This window comes from Corvus moneduloides, chromosome 4 (genome assembly GCF_009650955.1).
Source record: "Corvus moneduloides isolate bCorMon1 chromosome 4, bCorMon1.pri, whole genome shotgun sequence".
Taxonomy (NCBI): domain Eukaryota; kingdom Metazoa; phylum Chordata; class Aves; order Passeriformes; family Corvidae; genus Corvus; species Corvus moneduloides.
The window spans coordinates 59,456,715-59,484,276 of NC_045479.1; the positions used below are offsets into that span (position 1 = coordinate 59,456,715).

At 46.1% G+C, this 27,562-nt stretch overlaps 1 protein-coding gene across 5 annotated transcripts in view; it reads left to right on the top strand.

The window, feature by feature from the left end:
- Positions 1 to 771: 771 nt before the first annotated feature.
- CELSR1 (cadherin EGF LAG seven-pass G-type receptor 1) overlaps positions 772 to 27,562 on the top strand; it is a 168,427-nt gene continuing 141,636 nt past the window's right edge. For 3 of the 5 annotated variants that reach the window (XM_032105930.1, XM_032105932.1, XM_032105933.1), the window contains exon 1: positions 875 to 3,648. In XM_032105930.1, the coding sequence (XP_031961821.1) occupies positions 966 to 3,648 (2,683 nt within the window). In that variant the 5' untranslated portion in view covers positions 875 to 965. Of the gene's footprint in view, positions 3,649 to 27,562 lie in introns of all 5 variants that reach the window. The other 2 variants (XM_032105934.1, XM_032105935.1) reach the window with 1 other exon arrangement.

The window sequence follows — 27,562 nt, forward strand, 5'->3', positions numbered from 1 at the left end:
AGCCGGGAGGCTGGAGCGGGGACAGGACGGGACGGGAAGGGACGGGACGGACGAGGCGCGGCGGCTCTGCCGTGTCGCGCAGCCACGCGGGACCGCGCCGCCCGTGGGCCGGCCCCGCCGCGGGGGCGACCTCGGTATTTGATTTTCTTTTCTTCTTTTTGGCGAAGGAGAGGAGCAGCAGGTTTATGCTAATCGCCCTCTGGGGAGCGGCGGCGGGAGGAGGAGGAGAGGAGCCATTTTGAACTCACTTCAAAGTTTAAGGTGGAAAAGTTGGAGCTCTCCAGCTCGCTGCCCGCGGACCGGGACGGGGCGCGGGGCTCGGGGCCGGCGGTGCCCAGGAGGCGAGGGCGGTTGGGAGGGCGGGCCGGCGGCTGATGGATGCGGGCGGGCGGGCAGCCCGGCGGGTGGATGGATTGTGCAGCAGCCCGCTGCCCGGCCCCGCTGCCCGCTGAGCTCCGGAGATGCCGCGGCTGCTGTCCGCCGCCGCCTGCGTGTCCTGGGCCGCGCTGCTCTGTGCCCTGGCGTCGGCCGGCGGCAGGGACCCGCGGCCGCACCGCGCCGCCCCTCTCCTCCACCTGCCCGCGGGGCGCCCCGCCGCTGCCGCCGCCGCCGAGCCGCCGGCGCTGCCGCCCGCCGGGCGCCTGAGGGCTGCGGAGACCGCACCGCGCCGCGCTCCGCCCGCCGAGCCCCGCGGGCCCCGTGGCGGCGGCCCCTGCCCGCGGCGCGCCCGGCACCGGGCGGCCGCCGAGCCCCGCGGAGCCGCCGCCGGCTGCGCCCCGCTGCCGGGCAAGGAGGGCGGCGGGCGGCGGGGAGCGCGGCGGGCGCGGAGCCTCAACAGCCCCCCGCAGTTCCAGCTGCCTAGCTACCAGGTCTCCATCCCCGAGAACGAACCGGCCGGCACCGCGGTCATCGTGCTGCGGGCCCAGGACCCCGACGAGGGTGAAGCCGGCCGGCTGGCGTACTCCATGGAGGCGCTCTTTGACGAGCGCTCCAACGACTACTTCACCATCGACGCCGAGACGGGCAGCGTGGTCACTGCCCGCAGCCTTGACCGGGAGACGAAGGACACCCACGTGCTGAAGGTTACCGCCTCCGACCATGGCTCCCCACGCCGCCGCTCAGCCACCACCTATCTGACAGTGACTGTGAGTGACACCAACGACCACGAGCCAGTGTTTGAGCAGCCCGAGTACCGGGAGAGCATCCGGGAGAACTTGGAGGTGGGTTACGAGGTGCTGACCATCCGTGCCACCGATGGTGATGCCCCAGCCAATGCCAACATGCTTTACCGCCTGCTGGAGCCAGGAGCTGGTGACGGAGTCTTTGAGATTGACCCACGTTCTGGGGTTGTGAGGACCCAAGCCTCAGTGGACCGCGAGGAGGTCTCTGAATACCACCTGGTGGTGGAAGCCAATGACCAGGGCAAGGATCCGGGACCACGCAGTGCCACAGCTATGGTGCACATCACTGTAGAGGATGAGAATGACAACTACCCTCAGTTCAGTGAGAAGCGCTACCTGGTCCAGGTGCCAGAGGATGCCCCAGTGAACAGCCAGATACTGCAGGTACAGGCCACAGATCGGGACCGGGGCAGCAATGCCCAGGTGCACTACAGCATTGTGAGTGGCAACCTGAAAGGCCAGTTCTACATTCACTCTTTCTCTGGTGCCATTGACCTGATCAACCCTCTGGATTACGAGACTATTCGGGAGTACACGCTCCGGATCAAAGCCCAGGATGGGGGCAGACCTCCTTTGATCAACTCTAGTGGTATGGTGTCAGTGCAGGTTGTGGACGTGAATGACAATGCCCCCATCTTTGTCAGCACTCCCTTCCAGGCCACAGTGCTGGAGAATGTTCCTCTGGGCTACTCAGTGCTGCACATCCAGGCTGTGGATGCTGACTCTGGAGAGAATGCCCGCCTGGAGTACAAACTCATAGAGATGGCACCGTCCACTGGAGGTGCCCCTGCAGCAGGTGACTCTGGGTTCCCTTTTCAAATCAACAACAGCACAGGGTGGATCACTGTGGCTGCAGAGCTGGACCGAGAGACTGTGGAAAACTATCACTTTGGGGTGGAGGCCAGGGACCACGGTGTGCCAGTCATGACCTCCTCAGCCAGCGTGTCCATCACTGTCCTGGACGTGAATGACAACAACCCCACCTTCACAGAGAAGGTGTATCACCTCAGACTGAATGAGGATGCAGCTGTGGGCAGCAGTGTCCTGACCCTGACAGCAGTGGACAGGGACGTTAACAGTGTTGTGACTTACCAGATTACCAGTGGCAACACCAGGAACCGTTTTGCCATCACCAGCCAGAGTGGAGGAGGGCTGATCACACTGGCCTTGCCCCTGGATTACAAGCAAGAAAGGCAGTATGTGCTCACAGTCACTGCCTCTGATGGCACTCGCTTTGACACCGTCCAGGTCTTCATCAATGTCACAGATGCCAACACACACCGCCCAGTCTTCCAGAGCTCCCACTACACAGTGAGTGTTAGCGAGGACAAGCCTATTGGCACCTCTATTGTCACCATCAGTGCCACTGATGAAGACACGGGGGAGAATGCAAGAATCACTTACATTTTGGATGATAATATCCCCCAGTTCCGCATTGACCCTGACACAGGCACCATCACCACCCTGATGGAGCTGGACTATGAGGACCAGGCCTCCTACACGTTGGCCATTACAGCCCATGACAATGGTATCCCCCAGAAATCGGACACCACATACGTTGAGATCCTCATCCTGGATGCCAATGACAACGCACCCCGCTTCCTGCGCGACCGCTACCAGGGCTCGGTTTTTGAGGATGTGCCACTCTCCACCAGTGTCCTGCAGCTGTCTGCCACTGATCGTGACTCAGGCCTCAATGGCCGTCTCCTCTACACATTCCAAGGTGGTGACGATGGAGATGGAGACTTCTACATCGAACCCACTTCTGGAGTGATACGCACACTGCGCAAGCTGGACCGCGAGAACGTGGCTGTCTACAGCCTGCGGGCCTTTGCTGTGGACAGGGGCAGCCCACCACTGAAAGCCTCTGTGGACATCCAGGTGACTGTGCTGGACATTAACGACAACCCCCCTGTCTTTGAGAAGGATGAATTTGATATCTTTGTGGAGGAGAACAGCCCTGTGGGCTCTATTGTGGCACGGATCAGTGCAGCTGATCCTGACGAGGGGACCAACGCACAGATCATGTACCAGATTGTAGAGGGGAACATCCCCGAGGTCTTCCAACTAGACTTGCTCAATGGAGACCTCACAGCCCTAATGGACCTGGATTATGAGAGCCGGACGGAGTATGTTATTGTGGTGCAGGCCACTTCAGCCCCTCTCGTGAGCCGAGCAACTGTGCACATCCGCCTCCTGGACCAGAACGATAACCCACCCGTGCTGCAGGACTTCCAGATCCTCTTCAATAACTATGTGACCAACAAGTCCAACAGCTTTCCCTCTGGTGTGATTGGCAAGATCCCAGCTCATGATCCCGATGTGTCTGACAGCCTGGCCTACACTTTCGTCCAAGGCAATGAATTAAACTTGCTACTTTTGGACTCTGCCACTGGGGAACTCAAACTCAGTCGTGATCTGGACAACAACAGACCCCTGGAAGCCCTTATGAAAGTGTCAGTCTCAGGTAAGCAAGCGTTTGAATGTGTGATTCTGCTTGTCAGACCAGTACAGGGGCATGGACAGAAATAACACACTTGCAGTTTAGAGTGTAGCTTTTGGTTTCCTGAAGCAGCAATTTATCTGTGAAATTTTTGGAGAGGAACCACAAAAATGTATCAAGCCTATGTGCTGTAGATTGAAGTGGTGCTTTGAAGTTATTTAGTAAACGTGGATCACAAGGATAAATAAACATGAGTGTGCATGGAAGGGTGCTTACTCCCTCAGCTGAGGTGGTACCATGGCTGGAGCTTTTTCTGATGTGGTTCCATAAAGGTAGTAAATGATGTAACTTGCAAAGATGTAGGGAATGCGTGTGTATCTGTAATGCTCCCTCCTTCTTTTTTTCTGTCTCCCCTCCCTCTTTTTTTCTCTAAAAAACAAAGTTCAGATTTGGTGTCTGCTTTTTGAGCAACAAAACATGTTTACTCCCTTCTGTGTACCTAGAGCTTTGGCTGGCAGTTCCTCAGACCTCAGGCCAGAGCTGGTGTAGCCCAGGGGGAAGTGCTGCTGGTGGAGCTGTGCTGGTTTGCATTGCTGGCCTGCACTTCTGTGGGAAACGGCAGCTCTGAAAGCAATGAGTTATGGCCGTGTGATAGCTGTGTAACGTGGCCAATGGCACTGGAGTTGCTTTAGTGGCACTAGGGGCAGATACTGGCCAAATGCAGCCCCCAAATCAGGGCTGTTGCCGGGAGGGAGAGAAAGGGAGAGGGAGAGATACTGTGCCATTAACTTCATTGAGAACTTGTGTGTGTGTGTGTGAAGACTGTTTGATATTGTCCAATATGTACTTTTATTTGAGCACATACACGCTCTTAGGATATTATTCTTTTTCTGCTCAGTTGCTTGTTTATCATGGAATTACTTTTTATGCCTCTAATTGTGGCATCAATCATGCACTGAGTAATTTCCTCTGCAGGTGCCACTCTATAAAGTTTACTGTGGACCTGATCCCATATTTCTGTTGACTTTCAAAGGGTTAGCCAGATGCTTTCCTTGCTGCCTCTCTCTGCAAACTAAAACTAAGATTTGTGTTATCTTTGTAAAAAAGAAAAAAGTTCAAAGTAGTAGGTATGTAAAATCACACTTGGGGAGATTATTAGAAAAATAATAATCAAACTGCAGCATAATCCCAGCAGTGATTGTTTTGCTGTAGAAGCATCCACAGTGTGCAGCAAGGTGTCGGAAGAACGAGCCACACTCTCCCTTGTGTTTGCAGGCTTGAGTTTCTTTTTGCTTCAGAAAAATGAAAGTGATATTAACTGAGCTGACTGATTTTGCTGCAGTGTGTCTCCTGAAAAGCCACTCCTGGTTCTTCCAAAATGCTGGGGGGCAGCTTATATGGTAAGGTAAATGCTGTTTCCATGTCCTGTGAGGACTTGCAGGAAAAACAGACAGTAGGCTTGTGGCCTTAAAGAAAAACATTTGGATTAAGGTGCAGTTGATTGCATGGCCACTGTCTGTTTGAACCAGTAGCTCTTTATCTGGTAGCAGAAGATAAGAACTCATCTTGAAGCACAAAGCTTGGAAAAGTTGTTAGACTAGGTGAAGAATGTGTTTCAGAAAAATAGCTGACATGAACGATTCCTTTCTCAGTATAACGATTTACACAGTTTAAGTGGGTGAAGTCCAGGTAGGAGTGAAGACCTGTTTTCTTATGCGGGAGATTGATTATTCCAGCATCATTTTCATGTTTTGTGAAAGTGTGAACTTTGAAACTGTGCTGTGATGTTCATCAAAATGGACTGTCTGCTGCATGTCTTGAGATACTTGAAAGGTTAAAGTTTTTTATGGCTAGGATTTTAAGATAATTTTAACAAGCACTGAACTACATTTGACATTTATTTGGAGAAGTTCCTCTGTGTGGAAATTGGAAGGGCAGTTTGTCATTGGGTGATTAGTCCATGCAAGTCTCACCTGCTTGATTTCTCTGATTTATCAGATGCAATTCAGAAAAGAAAAGAGACAGAGAAGAAGCTCAGACAGAAGTACTCCACAGGATTATCTCTACGTGTTGCAAACCACCTGCAAATCATCTGCTAAAATGATCTGCCAGTTAGCTGAAAAAAAACGTGTCTATGGAGTAGCCATTAACCTTTCAACCCAGACAAACACAAAGTCCTCAGCTACTCACAGCTGCTCTTAGGTCAGGGAAGGACTAGAACTCTTTATGAACTTGGGGAATTTGATCTCTATATGAGTCGGAAATAGCAGTGGTGCTATAAAAATCTTATTTCTGTCTAGCGATGTGTTGTGCTGCAGAGGCATGTGAGTGTGTGCAGTGTTAACGAGGAGCCTTGCTACTCCACTGAGTTACTTTGAGACACTGATACGTGGCTAAACCCAGCACTCTTTCCTTTGACTTGGGGATTATTCAAATAAGCACGGTAATTTTGGCCTTCTTCTTATAAACAAAATTTAAGAATCATGAAGACCAAGCAAATGGAGCTAATAGGCTTCATAAAGCTGTCAGAAGTTTCATGTCAGCATTGTCAGAAGCTCTGTGGGGTGGTGAGCAGCTGGGGCAGGCTCGGGGCGTGCGTGGCTCTGCCCTTGCCTGCGTGCTGTGGTACCCGTGGGGTACCTGTGGGCTGTGCCCCCACAGCCAGTCAGGAACCAACCGAGGCGGAGGAGGGAGCAGTGTGGGTGGTGTGGATATTAGCATTTTGCTTTGGATTGGGAAGGAGCTTTTGAAGTCTGTGTCTTTTGAAGTGAATCTCTCTTCAGGGGTGCCCCTCTGCCTGTGCCTGTTGTACAGAGCCGTCTGAGTGAACAAACCGGACCCCTTTTTCATGCAACTGTTCCAGAAGTGCTCCAGGGTTCCCTTAAAAAGGCACATTCTCCTCTTTCTAGTGTACCTTCAAGGCTTTCCTACAGAAAGGCACAGCTTTGGCTTTATATTCCCATGTCTGCACATTGTGTCGTTGTTTTAGCAAATGGGGTGAAATCTGGACTCTGCTGAAATCCTGCCCCTGCTTTCCAGGAGGGGCAGGATTTTACTCTGGCCTTCTAAAACAGGTGGTCAAGAGTCGATTAGTCTGTAATTTCTTATTGTTACTAATAAATATGTGGCTTAAATTGACAGGATGGTTAAATATGATTACTTTTTGTCCACAGTGATGTTCATGCTAATGTTAAATTGGGATTTGTTTGGTCAAAAAATGGGTTAAACATTGCTGAAGTCACATTGCATTTGCTTGTGTTAGACATTTTATCACCGTTCCTGCTGGGGTGGCAGGGGGAAGGCTGGTATGAGCATTAGCTTTGCACAAATGTTCCACAAGTTTGCCTGGGTATCACATTGCAAACACTGCTGGCACCTGCTTGGCTGTGTTGCCACAAGTAGTCCCACTTATCATCAACGACAGCTCGGTGGGGTACAATAGATGTGTGTGCAAACTCTTCTGGGAACTCAGCCTAAATCAGCAGTGCAGACAAAACCCAGAGTGGCTGGACGCTACAGCTTTTGAGTGGTCCAGATAAATGTAAAATATCATTGTGCAACCTACAATATACAATTCTGGGAAGGTGTTGCACCTCGGGCACTAAGGGATAGACACCCAAGCATTTTTGAGGACTGTGCAAGCTCAAGTATTGTCTTTTACATTTCTTTAGCTTTAAATATCCAGTGGCATTCAGTGAGGTTATTGACTATCTGCAAATAGAAATTAACATAGAGCTTGTTTGTGTCACAATCAACTTTGGGAATTTTTACTCAGAGCTTTGTAAAGGATCTTCATTATTATTGTAATTTAAAAGTCATTATGCTAATGATCCTGAATCTCCAGGTCTGTGCCTTCTCCATACAAATACAGATGATGCAAAACTTTGGTGCAGCCCTTCTGAGAAAGGTGAGGCTGCAGCTGTGCCTGAGATACAAAGCATTGGGGGTTACTTGCATGAGGCAAGATTTGAGATTAAAGGGAGAAAGGAAATTCTAGCAAAAAGGTATCCTTGTAATTAAGGGCCTTGTGAGCTTTGGAGGCAGGTCCGTAGGGCAGCTGCTTCTGGCTGCCAGCAAGGACTTGCTTCCAGGGACAGCGAGGGGCACTTAGCACCCAAACTGGCCTCCGTAGCCTCCCTCCCAGGGAAACATTCCTGCAGACAGCTGTTGTAAGGATCCCTGTGAGTTATACAGTTAGGAGATGATGGAAATGGATGGGTGGAGACGTGGAGAGTCCTCCACTTGGAGCAGGAGAGGTGTTTGAGCCTGTTGTGTGGCTGCAGGGCTTTTGCACGCTGGCATCCCAGGGGCCTTGGGCTCTTGCACTTCCCTCATGCATCCCACCATAGAGAGAGAGGGGAGGAGGCAATGATAGGAGACCCATTTAGGAAGATGGCCTGATACCACAAGCTGCAGGATTCATTGTGCAGTTCTGTGGGGCTGAAGTGAAGGATGACTAATAGCTAGTAGTGGTGAACATTTACATTTATTTTCCTAAAATAGCAAATCAGAAATAGTGACCATCGGTTAAAGTTAGGGTAGTTCCTGGATCTGCTGGGGCTACCTGTATCCTTTATTGCATCAATATAGGTTCTATATTCTAATTCATGCTGCAAGATGCATTTTAGATGTGTGTCCTTCCCGCTGGCTGGAATGTGACTTTCCCTTTTCAGCTGTATGATCTGTTCCAGCTGATGAAAACCTGGCTACCTTGTTGCTTCCCCACAGGCTTCTTTCCACTTCATGCCTGGATTTCATAGGAGTGGTGTATTTTTGTTTCAAAAGACAGGAAAACATATATGGCAATTAGGGAAAAATATTCAGTGGAGGTCTGACGGACAAAGTAACATTTTACTGAGATAAAATGTATCTTCTCTCTGTCAATAAATAAAATGTTGATACTTTTCTCAGCAATTTCTGGGAAAGAAAGAAGCTAAGGTAAAAAAAAGAAAGTATAAGAAGGATGAGAATGGAGATATGACAGGGAGAAAGATCTAATAGGCTTTACTTGATAAGTCTCATGGGAAAGAAATTAATTGTAGAGAAGTATGATGGTGGGATTACCTTGAAAACTTTTTTCCTCTCATTTTCAAATTATTTGCAAATGATGAGATAGTTGTAATAAGCATTTTTAAAAATTGGATTAGTAATTGGCTTATATTTTTGGATTGCTTTTTAAGCTTCAGGGTATATTAAAGAATTGGTTTCCTTGGTGTATTCTCTTGTGATTTGCTTCCCTCTCAGAAGTCACTGAAGTATTCTTACTTCTGACCTGCGCTCATGAGTTCCGAAGAATCCTCTCTTATTCTGTTTTTGTGGTCATGCATTTCAGAATTGTTTTAGGCTGGGATTGTGGAACGTGCTGCAAACTGCCAAATGCAGAATAAACATTGAATTGTTGTCCAAGTAATGGCAAAATGACCCTTTGTTTAGAATACAGGAGCAGTTTTCTAAGTTTTGATGTTGGCATGATAGTAAACCTACAGTGGACGTGGTGGTGGGGAAAGTAGATGATGTGAAGCAGTGGGATTTTATACTTCATTATCTCCAACATCCCAAGCGTTACCTGAGGAAGCATTTGGCTGCTGATAAAGCCTATCATTTTACATCTGCTCATTGAATGGTCCATTTTCCTTCAGTGTATATGCTTAATACCTTGGAACTCCTGTCCATTGTTGTCTCCTGTCTTGGAACTAAATGAATTTTCTCAGACATCCCATGACTGAGGAACATAATGTGAGGTTTCAGAGTATAACATTAGGTGAAGGTAGGTTGTGTGCTCACTGCTCTTCTGTAGGATGATTGAGAGACCCTTAGCAGACATTTGGTTAGGAACCCAGACATCCTCACATTTCAACCAGTCTGGTCAGAGCATCTTGATCAGAATATCCTTGTATCTCTCAGCATCTTCACGGAGGGTTTGGAGTGACTCACTCGTGATCTGCCTCCTCCTCAGAGTGTGCAGCAGGTCTGTCAGACACCCCTGCGGCTGACAGGTTGTCTCCAATCTTTAGGCTGGCTGGGTGCTCAGGGTTCATGGGTCCAGGGGCATGTGAGAGCATGCCACACCTATGATGGTGGTTCCAGTTCAGCCAGATGTGTAGCTGCTGCATACATTGGCATAACTGAGCTCATGTTCATCTGGTTATTTTGGGTAGAGACAGCAATTGTTGGGCACAGATTTGACTTGCAATGTCACTGGGCCCCTCAATTCCCGTGTAGGTCAGGTGAGACTGATATGAAGAGCCTGGGAATATGACCACTCTGAAATTTGGAGCAGGAAACAAGTAAATGTGAAGCAGAAACCTCTTTAGGCCTGTGTGCAAGTACCTTTTCAATATTTAGCAGTGTAGGCAACTCTAGCAGTAATGCTCATGCATGGAGGATGAGTAAGGGAAGGATCAAATGTCAAGACACAAGATCTACACTCTCCATTCCTTCACCCTCTCTTTCGTAAGCCCTCAGGTCTCTGAGAGTCATTGGTGAGGACAAGCTCTCTGTGTTTGAGTACTTGAGATAACAACACTGCTTACTTGCTTACCTCAGTATTGCCTAAGTTACAGGGTTTGGGCAGCTATCTCTCTTGGCTTCCTTTGGCCTACTGACTTGCATTTCCAGAAATATCTATGGAAAGTATTTAGGAAATGTAGGAGAGTTAGAAGAGCGGAAAATACTCAGATCAGATCTAATGACAGTCTTTGGCAATCTTCCATGTTACAGTTTTTCTGTCCTGGTTTCTGTGGGAATTACGATGTTTTTAGGTAATACAGTACTTCCAACTACTCTGACATCTACTTTGCCATTTAAGAAACAAGCATGGTGGTACTGTCTTTTCTGAATGATAGGCTTTTTTGTTGTCTGCTCCTTTTTTAAGACTCCTTGGACAAAAGAGTGCATAAATCAAAGTACAGAACAAGTTGACGAGGGACTCAGTTCTTCAAAGATTTGTTCACAGTGGTTGTCCACTTGAAACAAAGAACATCTGAGACCTAATTAAATTCAGTTTTGCCACTTTGTATTTCTGTGACAAGTGACAGTATTATTATTCCCCCCCAGTGGAGCTCTTTGTCCAGTGCTGAAAAACACTGAATTACCTATAGAAGTAACGCAAGTTTCCAAAAGGGGCAGGATGTAATCTTTATCAAAAATTTTGAAATCTGTTGGGACTTGCCTAAGGCCTTTTTTTTTAAATTCGTAAGATTTTGCTTGAGAATGAAATTCCATGTGTTGATCTTGTTGGATTGAAAACAGCATTATCAAAGGTACAGCTTAGCTTTTATGGTCAGATCTCTATCTGGTACCATGATCATCTTCTATATCTCTTCAAATGCAGGTTGCAGTCATGACTGGTTGATAAGCAGGAGGGCTGTTGACTGGAAATGTCCGTCTCATACCACTGATGAAAGAGGGAACATAAATGACTGACTTGGGATGATTGCCTTGTTGTTAGGTGGCTAAAGTTCAGTGGGATGAACCCACCCTGAATGTGTGTGCCAGAACGGAAGGGTTTGTTTTCTTTTGGAGCGATGATTGTACTTATTTCTGTTACAGCAGACTACCTGTAGCAACAGGCTTAGCAGACTAGATAGAAAAGATGGGGGAGGCTGTAATTTGCAAAGAGGAAAATGTTTTGCCATGAATAATGTTAGGATATACTTTAAATATTGTCAAGCGTTTGAGTGAATGAAGGAGGGAAGTAAGCTTTTATGGGGATTTGGCATTCAACAAAGAAAGAAAATTTTAAAATACTTCAGAAAGATGATCTTCACACTTGAAAAAAAGCGCTTGAACAGAAAAGTAGGATTTGCTGGACAGAAAGGAAAACTGTTGGACTTTGTTTCAACAAGTCATTAATGCTGCTAAGCTGTAACCACCTTCATATTTATTCCAGTGTTTACACTTGCCAAGCACAAAAAAAGCAAATAAATGGAGCAGTAAACCTGTAATAAATCCTCAGGGGATCACATAATGCACATAGACGTGTTACGTTTATCACATACAAAGGAAAGTAATCTGTTTTCAACACCATTGCCTGACACATGATAGATGCTACTTTCCATCAAGTCTCCAGCACTTTTGGAAATGACTCATATGGTCAAAATATTTCAGTGCTTTTTGAAGGACGCAAAAGAAGAATCCATCATTAACATGTCAACATGGCATCTCCTGCCTGCCGTGGAGTCTGTGGGCTAGGCCCAATTTCAGGAAGAAGCAAAAGGTTCTGGACCCCACCAAAAGGGGCAAAGCAAGGACTGTGTTATCAGATTTGAGTTTCCAAGATGTGATGGCCAGCACCTAGCAGTCTGTCTTTGCTGTTAAATCCCAAGGGGCTGTTACGTTTGGAAACTAATGTACTCAAGGTGGATCTCTGCAGCTGCCATGCCACCAGAGCGTACATCATGGGCACAAAGATCTGCTGGATTGGTTGGGTTTGCTCTTTTCTTTCACTAGCCGCTGATCAGACTCCTTGATCCTATTCAACACTGATGTTAGCAAGTCATTGAGCTTATTGCATTGAATTCCTGTCATAGCACTTTCGAACTTCCCAGGAACCGGCCCAGCCCCTCATTTATTTGTGTGCTTGCAGTGGTGTTCTTGCTGACTCTGTTTCTAAAGGAGACTCTTGAACATCCGAGCTGTGATTTTTATTTTTAAAATGCTTTGGCTGTGTGCATTTAGTTTAATCCATGTAAAAGCTGTCCCACACCAGTGCATTGCTTGTTTTAGCAGCCTCCAGACACTGCGGGCACCGCTCAGCATGACTAGGGAGAGACGTTTGGCACCTTTCATGCCTTAGGTCTAGTAGAGGACTTGGATCTAACCAGCAAGTGCTACAGCACCTCACTTGTAGATGCCTGTTCCCTGCAGCCATATTCTGTTTTAGGCAGTTAAGTGTCCTATAAAGTGGGAATACTTGAAATACCATCCCACTACAGCTTGGGCACTTCACTCAGCATAGCGATCGAGACACTCAGCAAGGGCAGAGATGGGCTGGGCTCCAGCCCTTGATCTAAGAGCTCTCACTGTGCTATACATAAGGAGGAGCCGAATAAGGTTCAGAAGCTGTTGTGGGACTCCCATTTCCCATCTCTTTGGTAAGTGCTGTAAGCCACAGGATCACGCTCACTCTTGGAGAGAGCAGGAGAGGAAGCTTTCTGGCTCATGTACATGTGCACCCCTGCTTCAGCAGCAGTGTGGGCAGTCTGGCTTTGACCCTCAGCTGCTGGATGCTGTTTAGGCCATAACAAAAGTGGGGTCATGAACCATTCAGGCCATGTCGGGACTAGGTCACTTCTGGTTGTAGCCAGGAACTCAATTCTTCTCACCTGGGAACTCAAAGGTAAAATAAACAAGAACCCTGGGAATTTCCATGGAGTACTTTCCTATTGACCAGAGATGATTTGTTTGCCTTCTGGCTTTAACTATTTGTAAATGTATTCTGATTTTATGTGGAGCAGCCCCCAGATGGGCTAAAGGGTCAGTTATGTAAGAATTAATGGACTCAGACTTAAATTACGCTGCTAAATGTTCAGAGTCCAACCATCTTCGCCTACTGTTTAATCCTCTTTCTCCCTGCAGCTTGCCATGATGATAGACTTGCTAGTAATTGTCGACGTGTTGCTGCTCGTCGCTTGGATGGGGTGGCTTTTCCCGCAGTGTGCTCGCTGCTGCTATAGACAGCCAACGCTGCCCTACACATGTGGTAAAGGTCTCTTGGCAGCAATGACTGGGTTGAACTATCCTGTCGGCTGACTCAGTTTCCCTTCTCATGGGGTGTATTTGTGATGTTGGTCTCCTTTTACTGACACAGTGTAATTTAGCGGTGTGTGCTCTGCGTGATGAGCTCTCCATCTGGCAGATAATTGCCTGCTAGTTTAAATCCCATCTTAACTTCAGTTTCTGGAGATCATGAACCTGCTGGTGCCTTCTGGTTAGTTTTGCAGGGTGTTTGCAAAAGGATTTGTTACAAGTTAAAGTGATGTGGGTAAATTTCTCTGAGTTTTTTTGATTGATAGGTAAGACAGATTAACTTCTAGGTCCTGCTTACTAAGCTACCTGACATGATTCTGCATTGAGTTTGGCAGTCCGATACCGCCTGGGTTTGTAGACCAAGCTGCTGACAGCAGGCACTGGTTGTTTGCGCTGGTTATGCAGAGTGGGAGCCCTGGGTATACTCTGGGACCTGGTAGATGCTGAAAGCTTGTTACACAATACATGCTGGTGTTGTTCTTTCCTTCTTCCTTATTTTCTTCTCCTTTCTCCCTTTGCACTCACTGGATCTGTTTGCCCTATTCTGTTGTACAGCAAGGTGCTGCATCTCTGGAGTTTGTTTGCTGCAAGTTTGTACAGGGCCGTGCACAGCAGAGACCTCACTGGGCTGCTTTTGTAATACCTGCTGTAAATAATGAGGAGAACCAGCAGGCATCGACTGAGTGACTGCCCTGTGAGATAACAGACAGTGCTGGGGACGTCCTGGGCCCGGCCCATGGTGTCTGTGGCAGGGGCCGGGAGCTGGCGGGTAGCTGCCCACCAGGCACAGGGCTTGCTGATGGTGTGTCAGCCTCCTTTCTTACCGCCTTCCCTCTTGCATTTGGGGAGGTAGGGCAGATTTCTCATCCATCCCATACCCTCTTCTGACCACTGTGCTCTCACGTGCTATTAGGAGGGTTTGTTGGTGCACAGTGAGGGGCAGGGTCCATCCCTTCCAGGGCTGCCCTGTGAGATGTGCCTGGTGAACCAGTGCATTGCCCATGCAGCCCCTGCACTTCCACTGGCAGTTCTGGGGTTGAGACTTCAGTGGTTATGGCTGCTGGTTGCAGCTTCCAGAAGTTTTGCAGACACAATCCTTTGCCCCTCTCCTTGCGCAGAGCCTAGGGAGCCACAATATAAGGTGACAGTCCCACAGAGGTCACCAGCACAAGCAGACATTGGATGTCTGTGTCTAGCTCCAGGTTGCAGGGCATGCTGCACACTGAGCGTCAGTGTTTGTTGTCTTTGCAGTCTGTGGGAGCAACACCTGTGCCCGGAATTGGGAATTTGGCCCAGTCTGGGTATTGATGTTGACTGTATTTTTTTCCTATCCCTTGTGAAAAGTTGCAGTTGCCTTTATTGACTTGTTCCTTTGCACCTCAGCTACCCTATGGCTCAGCTAATAACAGTGTCTGGGACTTTATTCAGCTTTAAGAGGCTTTAAACTAAGAAATTCCTACTTACTACTAACAGCATTGATGGACATGACTGATTAATGGCAATAAACTCAGGTGAGAACTGAGAGACAAGGACATTTTTTCTGTTCTATGAAATGAACATGTTTGTTTTGTATGACTGAGTTTTACGAACTTTTGTATGATCTGCTTTTAAAATATGTCCTTTGCCAAGTGGTGGGGGTTTCTTAAGCTGAGATGACTGATTCACTCCTTTATCTCAGCCAACCTGCATCAGACTGGGCTGAAGCTGAGATGCATCAGATAAAATTCTTCACACCACTACTGGCAGTTAAGAATCCATCCCTTTTTTTTCCCCTGGGGCAAGTCCTCCAGGAGAGTTTCTCCTGCTCTGAGGTTGTGTTGGTGACTCCCTGGGTTTTTGCTCTGAGTCTCTTTGATCAGTCTGTAGCTGTTAAAAGACTCCATTGCTCTTTTCAAGGCCTAAAGGGAAAGTAAGGTGACAACTTTGATGGCCAGTTTGAAAGCTTTCTCAGACTGGAAAGCATCCCGTGGGGCAAACAACTTTACTCACACTCTATGCATCCCATACTGGTCATATAGGATGGCTTAGTGCTGCATAAAATGTGGATATTGTGCATTTTCGGGCATTTCAATGAACTTATATAAGTGACTAATGATAAGAAAACCCTAATTAAATTTTGTTCTTGTGATGAAACTGATTTTTAGAGAAATCAGGCTGAGATTTCAGCAGTTGTGAAATTCACAGTGTTGTTCTTTGCACTGTAGAGCCTTTGTGTTTACTGCTGTAGTCATATTACACGACATTGCCTAATACCCAGCAAGGCGTATTCTTGGCTCATTCAGCAGGTAAGATTCCCTGAGGGTCACTGGATCTGTCCCTGCACTCAACAGAGATCTCAATCTGATGGTTTCACAGCCATGTATTGGCATTTGAATTTCCAGTGTTTTTTTCTTTTTGCTATACTTTTCCCTTTTATTCTACCATGATTATCAAAACTAAGGCTCTGACTAGTTTTGTGACCTCTGTCAGCCCTTCCTGCATCCCACTTGTGGCAGTCAGCAGGCAGTTAGCTGGTGATCTGTCCTGGGGATGGGTTTTTCACTGTTGAACCCCGGCTCCATCCTCATGATGCAGTGGGAGGGGCCCACGGGTGTAGACACCTTGCAGAGATGGTCAGGTCATGGGGTGGGGGATTGAACTCGCAGCTGAGAGCTGGTCCTCTAGTAAGTGAGAAGCTGATCCATTAGAACTTCAGGGTAAAGTAATCCCTTTTGGAAAGCACAATAGATAATAATCCAATACTTAGAAAGCTTTTTCTAACCACTGTTTCTCTCCGTTATTAGACATCTTGATTAATTTATTTTCCATTTCTGTTCTTAGGTATTTTGTAGCACTTAATTTTCTCTATGATAATTTATTAGTGACAAAATCTCTTGGAACAGGTTAGCTTCTATGTGATGGCATTTCAGCACCTCTTGGATTTCCTTTGGTTGGATCATGTGTTGCTGCTTGTTTGGAGGCAATGCTGCTGCTTCTCTGAAGAAAGCAATATATTGTTACTTGGGTGTGATATGCCAGGCCCCCTCTTTGCAGATGGGCCCTCCATCAATTTATATAGTACTTAAAGTGCTTATCAAATACTGGGATGGAAAATTACTCCATTTTCTGAAATGACATTTTTTGGGTGACTTAATTTTCTTGCCTGCCCACTGTCTATGTGTTTGAGTTGGTTCAGAAAGATGGAAGCATCAACCACATGAAAAAACGCAGTGTTGCATGGGGCTTCCACCACAGGGGCTTAATAAGAGATGGGTTTATTATATAAAATGAAGTATTACATGCTGTTGAACAAGGCACTGCAAATATCTCACCTCTCTCCAATTCTGATTGTTCCTAGTCAAGAAAAGTTAATGTACATTGTAAAGAGGGCAAATTGGGGAACGGAGAATGTGTTTTACCAGAGGTATCATTTATGATAGAAGATTGCATCCTTCTTATTGCAAAATAAAAACCAAAGAGGACTACGATTGCTACCTACATCCCTGAAGTACGTGAGCAGGACAGTTGAAAGAAAAAAAATGTGTAAGTGAATACAATAAATTTAGGTGGAATGTTAGAAGTCAGTTTGAAACCTTCAGGGAAACAAATTTCTGGGATAACCTCTCTGTGAAGAGATCCAAAGAAGTGTAGCTGGGTTTAAGATAAAGCTTGATAAATTGATAAGCTTCCTAGTTGTAAGTAGTATTATGTATATACAACACATTTCCTTAAGAACATTCCTTAAATAGAAAATTGAACTTGCTGGAGGAAAAATTATTTCCTGTTCTCTTTTTGCTGCAGAAATTAAACATACGTATTAATAAATTGTAAGAGCAATTAGCCCTTTGAACTGTCTGAGCTTGTGTAATTTGCTGTGTGTTGGTAACAGCATTGCTATCTTCTCCTAAACTTGGTATCAAAAGAAGGTAAAGAATCCACAAGGTAACGTGGTCCAACAGATACATGAAAGGGGCTGGAAGTTATTCACAAATGTCACAGAATGCAAGTTGCGGCAAATCTGAATCAATCTTTCTTCTGGCTGTTACAGCCCTTTGCTTCCCATCACCCATATGACCTTGTGCTGGGCTGTTTCTGTACACCAAGTTTCTAAAAAGCCGATCTGCCGGTAAAAAACCCAACAAAACAAGCTTCTGACTTAGCATGGAGAAACAGCTGAGTTCATCAAATGAGTAGAAAATAATGCAAGGGAGGATGAGAGTTGACAAAAAGCCAAACTAACAATAAAAAACAGACAAAAAAGTTCTTACCTGATGTGAAGAATAGTTCAATGGAGCATGAGTTCCAGTGCAGAGGAGGAGAGGAGCTGTGGTAGCCAGCCCTTCGTTTAGCTTAGGGCTGCTGTGCATTTGCAACCAAAGCAAAACTAATTTTTGTAGGTTTTTTTTTTTTAAGAAGGGTTTCTATTGCCTGTACTGGAGCAGTTCAGCACATGGCTGGACAGACAGGGATGGTGTTAAAGAGGAGGCAGTAATAAGGCGGGTTTAGGCTCTGCCCTTGGCTTGCTTTTCTTGAAGGAGATATTATATAATTTTGCCCATGCTTACATTACATCCCTCTGGAAGGTTGAAAGTTTCTAGAAAGTCCTTTTAAGTTATGAAGATGTTGTGCTGTCCCTCCCTCAGGCCTGTGTGACCACATGGACTCATATCAAGTGAAGGATTTGTTCCAGTGCTCTGTGTGCAGTACTCAGCACCCAATCCATGTAGGCAAGAGTGTCAGCACTCACCACTTTCTTCTATGGGTACAAAGCTCCCAGCTTTCATTTGTATGAAGTTCTGCCACCTAGAAATTCTACAGCTTGGACACTACAGATTCTGTGATACAAAATGCAGCCGCATTGTACTAGCATCAAAACTTCAATAAACACGTTTAAAAACACCTGTCTTGAAAATGCACAGAGCACATGAAAAATAAATGGATGCATGAATAAACGGAATATATTTTCCCTGTAGAGTGCTGCCTTTTTAAGTTTGTTAATTTAAAAGATTAACAAATTTCAGTTTAAAAAGGTAACAAATTCTCTGATAATAAGAATTTTGCATTGAGAAAGTGTACATATTTATGAGCTCTGGCTCAGTCCTTTGAATTATCTAGGCACTACTGTAACTGATAAGGGAATGCTGATAACCCTGTTAATATTTCAAGGACTCTTTGCAGCTATAGGGGAGCACTCGGTAACTATCACATTCCTTTGCACTGCAGGACAGGTTTTTTATTTGCTATCTTAATGGTATTATATACATACAGGTTTTTTTCTAGCTCAGTTCACCTTGTCTTGCAGTAGCTCCTTGGCACACAGCCTCATGAACTCTCCAAGATGCTTTTTACAGCAGCTAGGCTCATTGCCTACTCTGGTGTGGCTGGGATTTGGATTGCAAATTCCTGATCCGAACAAAGAGGGGGAATAGAAAGGGCTGGTCTCTGGCCTCTCTCACACTTTAGGAAACTTTGCTGGCTTCAGAGGATTGTTCTGGTAACTCTGGTTACACTGCAAAAAAAAAAAAAAAAAAAAAGGCCTCTATCTTTGCAAAGATGGGTGCAGCCCCACCAGTTGTAGAGAGGTGGTTCTGGGGAGGCTGCTGGGATTTCAGGCTAACTTGAGTTTTGTCCACACTTGTTCTCTTTTTCCCCGTTGCTTTGTTTCCTCAGAACCATGGGGCTGGAAATCCATGGGTTTAGAAAAGGCAGAGAGTGGGAAAAAATGGATGGAGACAAGTGGTGTATGCAGGATGTGTCCGCATCGGCTTGCTGGCTGCATGCAATCTGAGAAGCAGCTTCTTGTAATTGATTTCATGAGCCAGTATCAGCCGGGTAGGATTTGGCCTGTACTGGCTTGTGTTCCTTTAGGAGCAGAGGAGAGGAGTAAAACTAAACATGGTGACTCATGAGAGTCAGGCTCCTGCAATGGTTTGTGTGTATAAAAATGCTCAGAGTTGGGAAATGGGCTGTCACTGTCGTTAAATCGTTATCTGCCTTTGGTTTGCCGCTCTTTGGAGCCATTGGAGAAGGCCCATGACGTCCCTGTCAGCCACAGTCAGAGGAAAAAGTGGCCGTGTGTGACTGACAGCTCTGGACAAGGACAGCCACATTACTGCAGGGCAACTGCTGAGACTAAACTTGAGTACTTGCACCTGGGGTTCCCTTTTTGCTGTCGCTATCACTGAAATTGACCAAAATCGCTCAAATCACTCATTTGTATGGAAACCTATACGGAGGACTTGGCACAATAGGCAGTGCTGGGCTAAGCAGCCTGTAATTATTCAGCGTCTTGGTTTTAAGTGTGGCAACCGCTTCCCCTAAGCCAGGCTTGTGCAGTGCAATGAGGAAAGGCACTGCTTTGCTGTCTCTTGAACTGTGTTTTGATTTGACACCATTCTCCCTTTTACTCTTCTATTGGGTACTTGTGTGTTAAAGATGTTCACCACATGCTGGGATCTCCACCTCTCTTGTGGCATAAAATCACAGGTCTTTGTCTTAATGGCCTGGGAGGAGCCAGGTGGAGGCAGGGAGAAGGTGGCCAGATGGACCCCGGGATTACTCTGTCCCTCACCCTGGGGTTGATCAGAAGAAATCCAGTCAGGAATGCTTTTCTCCTTCATGAGAAAAAACTTCCTGAAAAGGGGAACTGGAAGGCTGTGAAGCTCTGGGAGGAGAACCTTGTTTGATCTGCAGATGAGAGCTCTTGTGGGTGCAGCGCCAGCACGGTGGCCAGGAGCAGCCGTGGGAGCAGCCGGGATGGTGGCCGTGGGCGGGAAGGAGCCCCAGGGCTCCCTCACACCGATCTCTGCAGACAGGAACAGTCTCATGAAAGCGTGGTCTTGAATATAAGGTGCGCAGAGCAAGCCTCTGGGAAAAGCTGGTGCTTGCTGGAGACGTTTTTTGGGTGTATCCTGCTCTGTGAGTTACAATTTCTGTGAGATAGCACACACCCTCTTTGGGTGAGTTTGTTAGTCAAAAAGTACACTGACTTCCTTCTGTTTCAGGGGAAGTGAGGCTGGAGGAGAGGCAGGTAAACAGTGTAAGGAGATCTCCTGGCTTGGCTCATTTTAGAGCTAGGAGGCCACCAGGACTGGGACTGGGCTGGGCTGCCTGGTCATTTCCAGGCATATAGGTAATTAAGATATATCTTCCAATTAACCTAAGTGGCCCTTTTATTGATGTGTGAGATCAATGAGCCCAACTGCGATACAGACAGCAGAAAAGAGTCTGGATGATTTTAGCCACTGCTTTGCATGTTTAAGTAATTTAGAGAAGACCTGCTCTGTTAATATTTACAGAGGCTCATTAAGCAAGACAGGTATGCTTCCCTGCCCTGCAGGTTAAGTGGCAAAGTTCCCTCTGCTTTGTCCAGTCTGGTGTGGCCAGATCTGTCCCTGCGAGTGAGCCAGCTCGGCAGGGTGCTGCTGCACCTGCCAAAAATTGCACCTGGTCCAGGGCTGCACTATGTATGCATGTGTGTTGTGTATGTCTGTGGTGCCTTCTTTTATTTAGGGCCATAAGCATCTCCTCTCAGACCTGCTAAATGCTGTGAGGCTAAAGGGGTGTCCGAGCTAATATTCCCACTCTTGCCCTGCCTAGCAACGTGTGCTAAGGAAAATGTATGAGAAACAGGACAAGTACAGACTGATCCTTCCCTCCTTGCACTGTTCCAGCTCGCAGCAGGCAGATGTTTAAGGGCTTTTGGGGCTACAGGTCTCCCCTGATCATGGTGTTGACTCACTGTGGGGCAAGTCAGTACCACATTCCATGGCCCCCTCATCTCTCAGTTTGTTTAATCCCTCTGAAGTTTCTGCTTTCCCCAGTGCCTGATCACAGTCCCCACCATCCAGATGCACACACTTGCAGAAATTATTTTCTGTTAAAACATGTTGCCTGATCATCTCACTGGGTGATCTTTAGTTTTTATATTGTGAGGGACAGGGTTTATTTGTGTTTTATTTCCCTTCTTGTTGCGATTTTGTATTTCCTTGTCATGCTTCATCTTAGCCATCTGTCCTTCCATCCTATGAGGAATGCTCCTAGTCTTGTAATATACTATGGAGATGATTTCTCCAGATGCGCCTGACTTGTCCAGGGGGGTGTAAATGAAAGCATCCCAATGTATATGGGTGCTTTTATGGCCAAACCATTTCCAGGGAAAAGGCAAATTGCAGAGGTGGTAACTGTCTGCAATGTTCTCAGATGCTTTGAGCTTTGTATTTTTTCTGCAAAAATGTTACTATGTTTACAACATTTTTTAAAACTTCTTTACAAAGCTTTGGATATAGAAACATTGTTGTTGTTGATAGCTGCTTCTGGTGGCTGCTGTTTGAAGAGCTGCAGGGTGCCCCATACAGCTTTTTGTTACTCTCTTTGGTTGTCTCTCTAGCTGGGCTGTTTTGGATACTGGCCTGTTTGAATGCCCATTACAATACACAAAGAGTAGCCATATCGCCTTCCCACTCATGTCAGAGCAAAGCTTAGTCATATATTTCAGAGAAGAATAAAGGACCAGGTGCAGTTGAATGTATTTTTACATTTTTATTTGTATTTGTTGCAGCATTTTAGCCCGCAGATTGTCAACATAAGGGCAGGCAGGAGAGCTGTGCTGAGCAGTGTTTGCTCTCTTTCCTGTGCTGCGGCTGAGACAGGGTAGCCGTGACCTGGGCTGAGCGTCTTGTCAGAATTAAGATGTTCGTCCCCACTGGGCACTCGCTTACATTTAGGACCATCTCCGAGTAACTGCTGGTTGTGGAAACAACCAGGAGAGGGTGGGAGATACCCATGACGTCAGGGTCTCTGCACACCTTAAGCCGGAGTGGGCGTAGGACAGCTGCCGAGCTGATCCCTGCGGAGCGCATCCCTGCGGAGCGCTGGCGGCTGCGTGGGGAGCAGGGACCATTGTGGCTCTCTCATCCCTAGGGGAAAGGCTTGACTCGAGCTAAACGTTTTACCCCGTTCCCGGTTTATTTGTTTATGTGTCTGGATACTTTTGCTTTTATAACCGCATGAATTGTGAGCACATCTGAACTTGATACTTTAATTGCTGTATGAATTGCCTTTGAATCCCTAAGGGAAAATCCCTGGGTTTAGCTCTAACGATGCTCTCTACATGGTCAGGATTTTGCTTTGAGGTGGGGCAGGTGTGGCTGTCTGATTTCTTAGACCCCCTTGCTCAGCCCTGTGTGATAGAAAGACTAAGGTGAGTGCATGTGAACAGATTTTTTTTTTTTTTACAAGAAGTCTTTCTGTTGAAATCAGAACACACTGAATTTTTTTTACTAAGTCAAAATCAGCTCAAGAAAGAAGATTTCTGTAGGCTTCAGAAGATGACCAAACCAGTGAGAATATTATCTACTTGGCACATGGAATACAGGGCTTTGGGAGCTTCATGGTGGTGGGAGAGAGGGTCTTCATGGGGTCCGTGTCGCCAGTGTTTGGAGAACAACTTTATCCAAAATAGGAGCTCAGAGCTTGGCAACAACATTGGATGTTATTTTTAGGTGTTATATTTAAATTTGTCTCTGTTTACTGATTAAAAAAAAAAAAAAAGATAAAAAATAAGCAGAAAATCTTAAGCATCTTTGTTCAAAGGACATAAAAAGCAAAGTGTTGCTGTTTTTCTTGTGTTTATATTTTAGGGCATAGGGGCTTGATCTTGGTTCCACTTTGGATTGTAAATCACTATAATAAAATGAAAAAAGCCAGCAACTCTGCTTTGCCTTGCACACAAGTATGATACAGCATTCACTTTATTTAATTTTTTTGAGTTTTCCATATATGCTTTTGATTCTACTTTTAGACTTAACCGGAATTGTATTGGTTGTGTCTTGGTCACAGATGGTTGAGCAGGGAATTATTAACCCAGCGTAAGAGCTAACATGAGGATTACTGGAAAGTTCCTGGCTGTGTCAGCTTTAAGTGAACTGCGTTACTGCAAAAGCTGCAGAAAGTTCAAATTGCTTGAGATCGTGCCAGAGGACTGTCAGTGGTCTTTTGTTAGAGACTGACCACCTCAGGCAGGGCTCACAAAGGGAGCCTATTTTGTTTAAACCCAGCAGGGCTAGTTCTGTGCTCCAGAGTTACAGCCTAGCTACCTTCCCCTACATCAGCATTTTGGATATTAAAACTGTTACTCATGTCTCCAAAAGCCTCTAGGAGGGAACCTGGCAGTGTTGTGACTTGGATCTTACCAGCTTTAACGGGAACTTACTGCCAAGCTCCTGTTGTCTTGTGGACTATCTCTGTTTTTACTTGAATCATAAAACTTGGTTTTGACCAAATACTGCTGGCTGACTCCTCCATATGGCTGGCTGACACCTGGGTCGTTGGTGCTGGACTGGGCATCCATCTCTGCTGAGGCTGAGCCCTACCAGGTTGATATATCACTGAAATAGAGCAGTACCCTAAAGCCTGAGCAATCTAGATGAGGCTCTGTGTCTTTTCCTAAGCAGTACAAAGCTGTGATGGAGACATCTGCAAGGACCCTTGTGTGGCTGAGGTCTGGGGTATGGGCCTCCATGGCCATGAATTTCCTCCTCCAGTTGCTGAGAGAGGTCCTCTCCATTGCACATTCCTCCTCTGTACAGCCCCTATTGCTCTGAGGGATCTCAGATGTTGTGCTGCTGTAATTCTTCTGGAGCAGAAAAGCCTGAAATGTCATCAGTTCCATTGAGGAACTGAGGGTCTTCTGTGCACTGGGCCAACCCTTTCATATCAAATCAAACAGGAGTTTGGAGTCTGGACAACTCCTGTTTCTCATGTCATCATTTAAAGCATCCTCCACTGAGTAACTGATGTCCTTGATTCCAGTATCTGTAACACCTGGATTTTAGACCATTTCAGGAGGAATTCGTCTGGGTTGCCAAACTCTTGGAGACAGAGGAAGAAGAGATAGCAGCAGAACCAGGAACTGTTCTTTACTGTCAGCTCCTTGAGAGGTTGAGATCACCCTCCAGGAAACTGGAAGATGGTGAAACCTCTTGCACTGTTGTACCTCGTGGTGGGAAATGCCTAAGTGGTGCCTGTAAGAGGCTAGTTGGAGGGCAGAGCAGTGGGGATGGGAGGGATTTCCATCAGTTCCTCAACTGCTCACACACACCAAAGCCACATGTTGCCAGCAGCTGTCCTGAGTGTGTGACCACAGCTTTCTTATGTGTTCATGGAGGATGCCAAGAGGACCAGCTGGAGAGCTGCATGCCTTGTTGCTGGTGGAGTTTGGTGCTCTGTGGCAAAGTACCCTGACAGAAGTTTTAACAGAAGAAATAACCTGGTCGGTGGTCAGCAAAAGTCATGACTTCCAGCTTTTCTTGCCTTTTCACCTCTTTTCTAGATTGATTGACCTATGTCTTCAGCTTTAGCCCGGGAAGTTGCCTTCTGGGGTGATTTTTTCCGTCACTGTCAGCAGATTATGGAGGCTGAGCCTGACTTTCTGCACCTGTGCCTGTGCTGACTTTGATGGATGCATGAGTCTGTCACTCTTCAAGCTACTCCCAGCATGGCCAGCCTCAGTCCTGGAGGACTAAACAAGGACCAGCCTTTGTCTTAGCTGAGAGACAATGTCATCTATGTACAGAAGCTGTAGATAGCCGAGGGCTAACTGTATGCTTTCATAGCTCTGCTGCCCTCAGAGCAAGAGGCTGCATTTTCAGAAAGGAATTTGTTGCTCTCATGGAGAGAAGCACTGCCAGTCCTACCATGGTAACATGTTCTGCCCACTCCCAGAGGTCCCTTTTGCTTAGTCTGGGGGGCTGTGAACACACAGCCTTAACTGGGTGTCATGTCTTGAAGTGAGATCTGGTTTCTGGTCCCTTTACTGAGGTAATTTTTCTGACAAAGCTTATTTTCATTAGCCAAATGTACAGGCATTCATAAATGATTTCTAGAAAAAATCCTCAGATCCTGTGGCTTAACACTTCAGAGCTTAATTTTTTTTCTCTGATGATAGCATGACAGAGACACAAGTATTACCAGGTATTTAGTGGTTGGACCTCTAAGAGGTCCATAAATAGACTTATATTGCTACATTTTTCAAGTTTATTGTGTGCTTGTATGTGACTATATCTCAATATATCACTGCGACTATTTCTGAGGTAAAAATATTGAGAGATCCACTGTTGTTCCAGCATTTAACCCCTAAATAGTGGCAGTAGCATGAGACAAGGTCTTGTATTAGACCCTTTCAGCAGCTTTCTGAAGCACAGATATGCAAGTTTATGTGGCTTCTTTCAGAAACAGAGGTGTTTCCTCAACTCCTTTAATTGTTAAAGGGGTTTTTTTTTTCTGAACACCTCTGTCTCTAATACATACATGCTGCTTCTAGAAGAGAAGGCTCAGTACAGTAGTTGTACTCTTGGCAAGTCAAAGGCTACCCCGCAGCCCTGTATTCCACTCAGGCATGTCTAACATAAAATTATCTCCTTTCTTTTAACTATTGTGTATTGTATAACACAATATTGTTATTGGAAAACACTGAAGTGCTCTTTCTTGTGTGTGTACCTACACGTGTGGAGAACACCACTGCGGTAAAAGGAAACAATTCCTGCCGCACGTTGTTCGGGCTGTCAGCTGCCGATGCAGGCGTTGTTGGGGGTGTGTGTAGCCTTTGCATCCCTCAGATTCAATAGCAACAGCTGCTAAGGCTTTTGTGCCGGCTCTGATTGCAAAACCACTCTCTGCCTGTTTCTCCCCGTGCCGACCCGCCACCCCGCAGGCAGGCTGCGTGTGAGCTCTGGGTAGCGTGACCACTTGTAGAGGATGAGTCTCCAAAATCCTCATTTTGCACTCCAGCATCTGCCACTGGTTTACCGCTATTTTAGCTGTGCTGCATAACCTGTGTGTATTCATTTCCCTGTGAAAGTAGTAGCAGGTCAGAAGTCAGAGCAGAGAATGAGCTCGCTGGAACCTAGGTGGGTGTAAATCCTCGCTGAAAGGGAAAACAGGCTACAAAGCATCCCGCGGGAATGCAGAGCACTTAGAGGGGCTGAGTTAATGTGCCTCTGAATTGGTACCGGGTTAGAACTGCACCGTGAATATTGAAGAGTCTCTTTTGTCGCATTCCCGGTGAGGTAATTCTTATGGAATGACATCAAATTATTGATGAAAGGGAATTCTTATGGAATAGCATCAAATCACTGATGAAAGGGAACCCCTTTATTTGCTTATTCTAGAGAGAGATGGCAATATAGTACAAGAAATGCTGTGTAAATACAAGTAGCAAGAAATGGTTGCATTTGATTTTGTTGATGGAGATTCGGCAGAGACTTGGCAGATAAAGACTGAAAAACGCTAAAAAACCCTTGTTGTGGATTGAAATAAAATGCAAATGTCCAGAGGTATGTAATCTTCTTATCTGTCCCTATACAACGCATCTTTATAAATTTACAAACTCATGAGGTACCAAAACCTTTAGATCCCAGAACACCCGTGTTTTACCCAAATGATGCTTATGGCAGGTTGGTCTGGCTTTTTTTTTAGTTCTTGTTCTCTCTGTTATTTTCTTCCTTCTCAGCAGCAATCTTTTGGCTAGCTATAATGTAAAATTCCTGATTCTTTTTGAAAACTCATGTTTGCCAAAACGGTAACCTCATAGATTATTCTCTTGTCACTAAGGCTTTTAACCACAGTTTTGGCAGAGCCTTAAAACATGCCCTTTCTCAAGAAAGTGTTGTCTGGGCTAGAAAATCATTGGCATTAAAAAGAGGTTGTCATAGTGATTGAAACCTTCTTATAGATATTCCTTAGGAAAAGTAGGCTGCAAGATGCACCTTTGTAGTCCCTTTTTTAAGTAAGGGACCCTTTAAATTGAAGAGCCTATTTCATTGTCTAAATGCAGATTTCTGTCACTTGTAAAACAATAGGACTCTGGAGTGCTGTTTGTGTATCAATGCTTCTTTTAATTACTTTCTACAAGAAATGACTCAATGGGAATTAAGTTCCAATTTCTTGCTATTGCAAGGCACCAGGTTTTTAGGTCTAAACCAGGATCACAGCTTGGTTCCCTAGATTGATAGGAAAAGATTCAAGGAAGACACTCAAACTGAGCCCTGAATGACCAGCTCTGAGCAGGCTTGAAAAGCACAGCCTGGGAAATCCTTCCTTATAGAAGTTTGGTCTTTTTCCTGAAAAGACCTAAACAAGGTCAGGAATTAACTGTTACCTCTGGAGCAGGCAGATCCAAATGTGTCATCAGTGTGTTTGGCTCTGGACA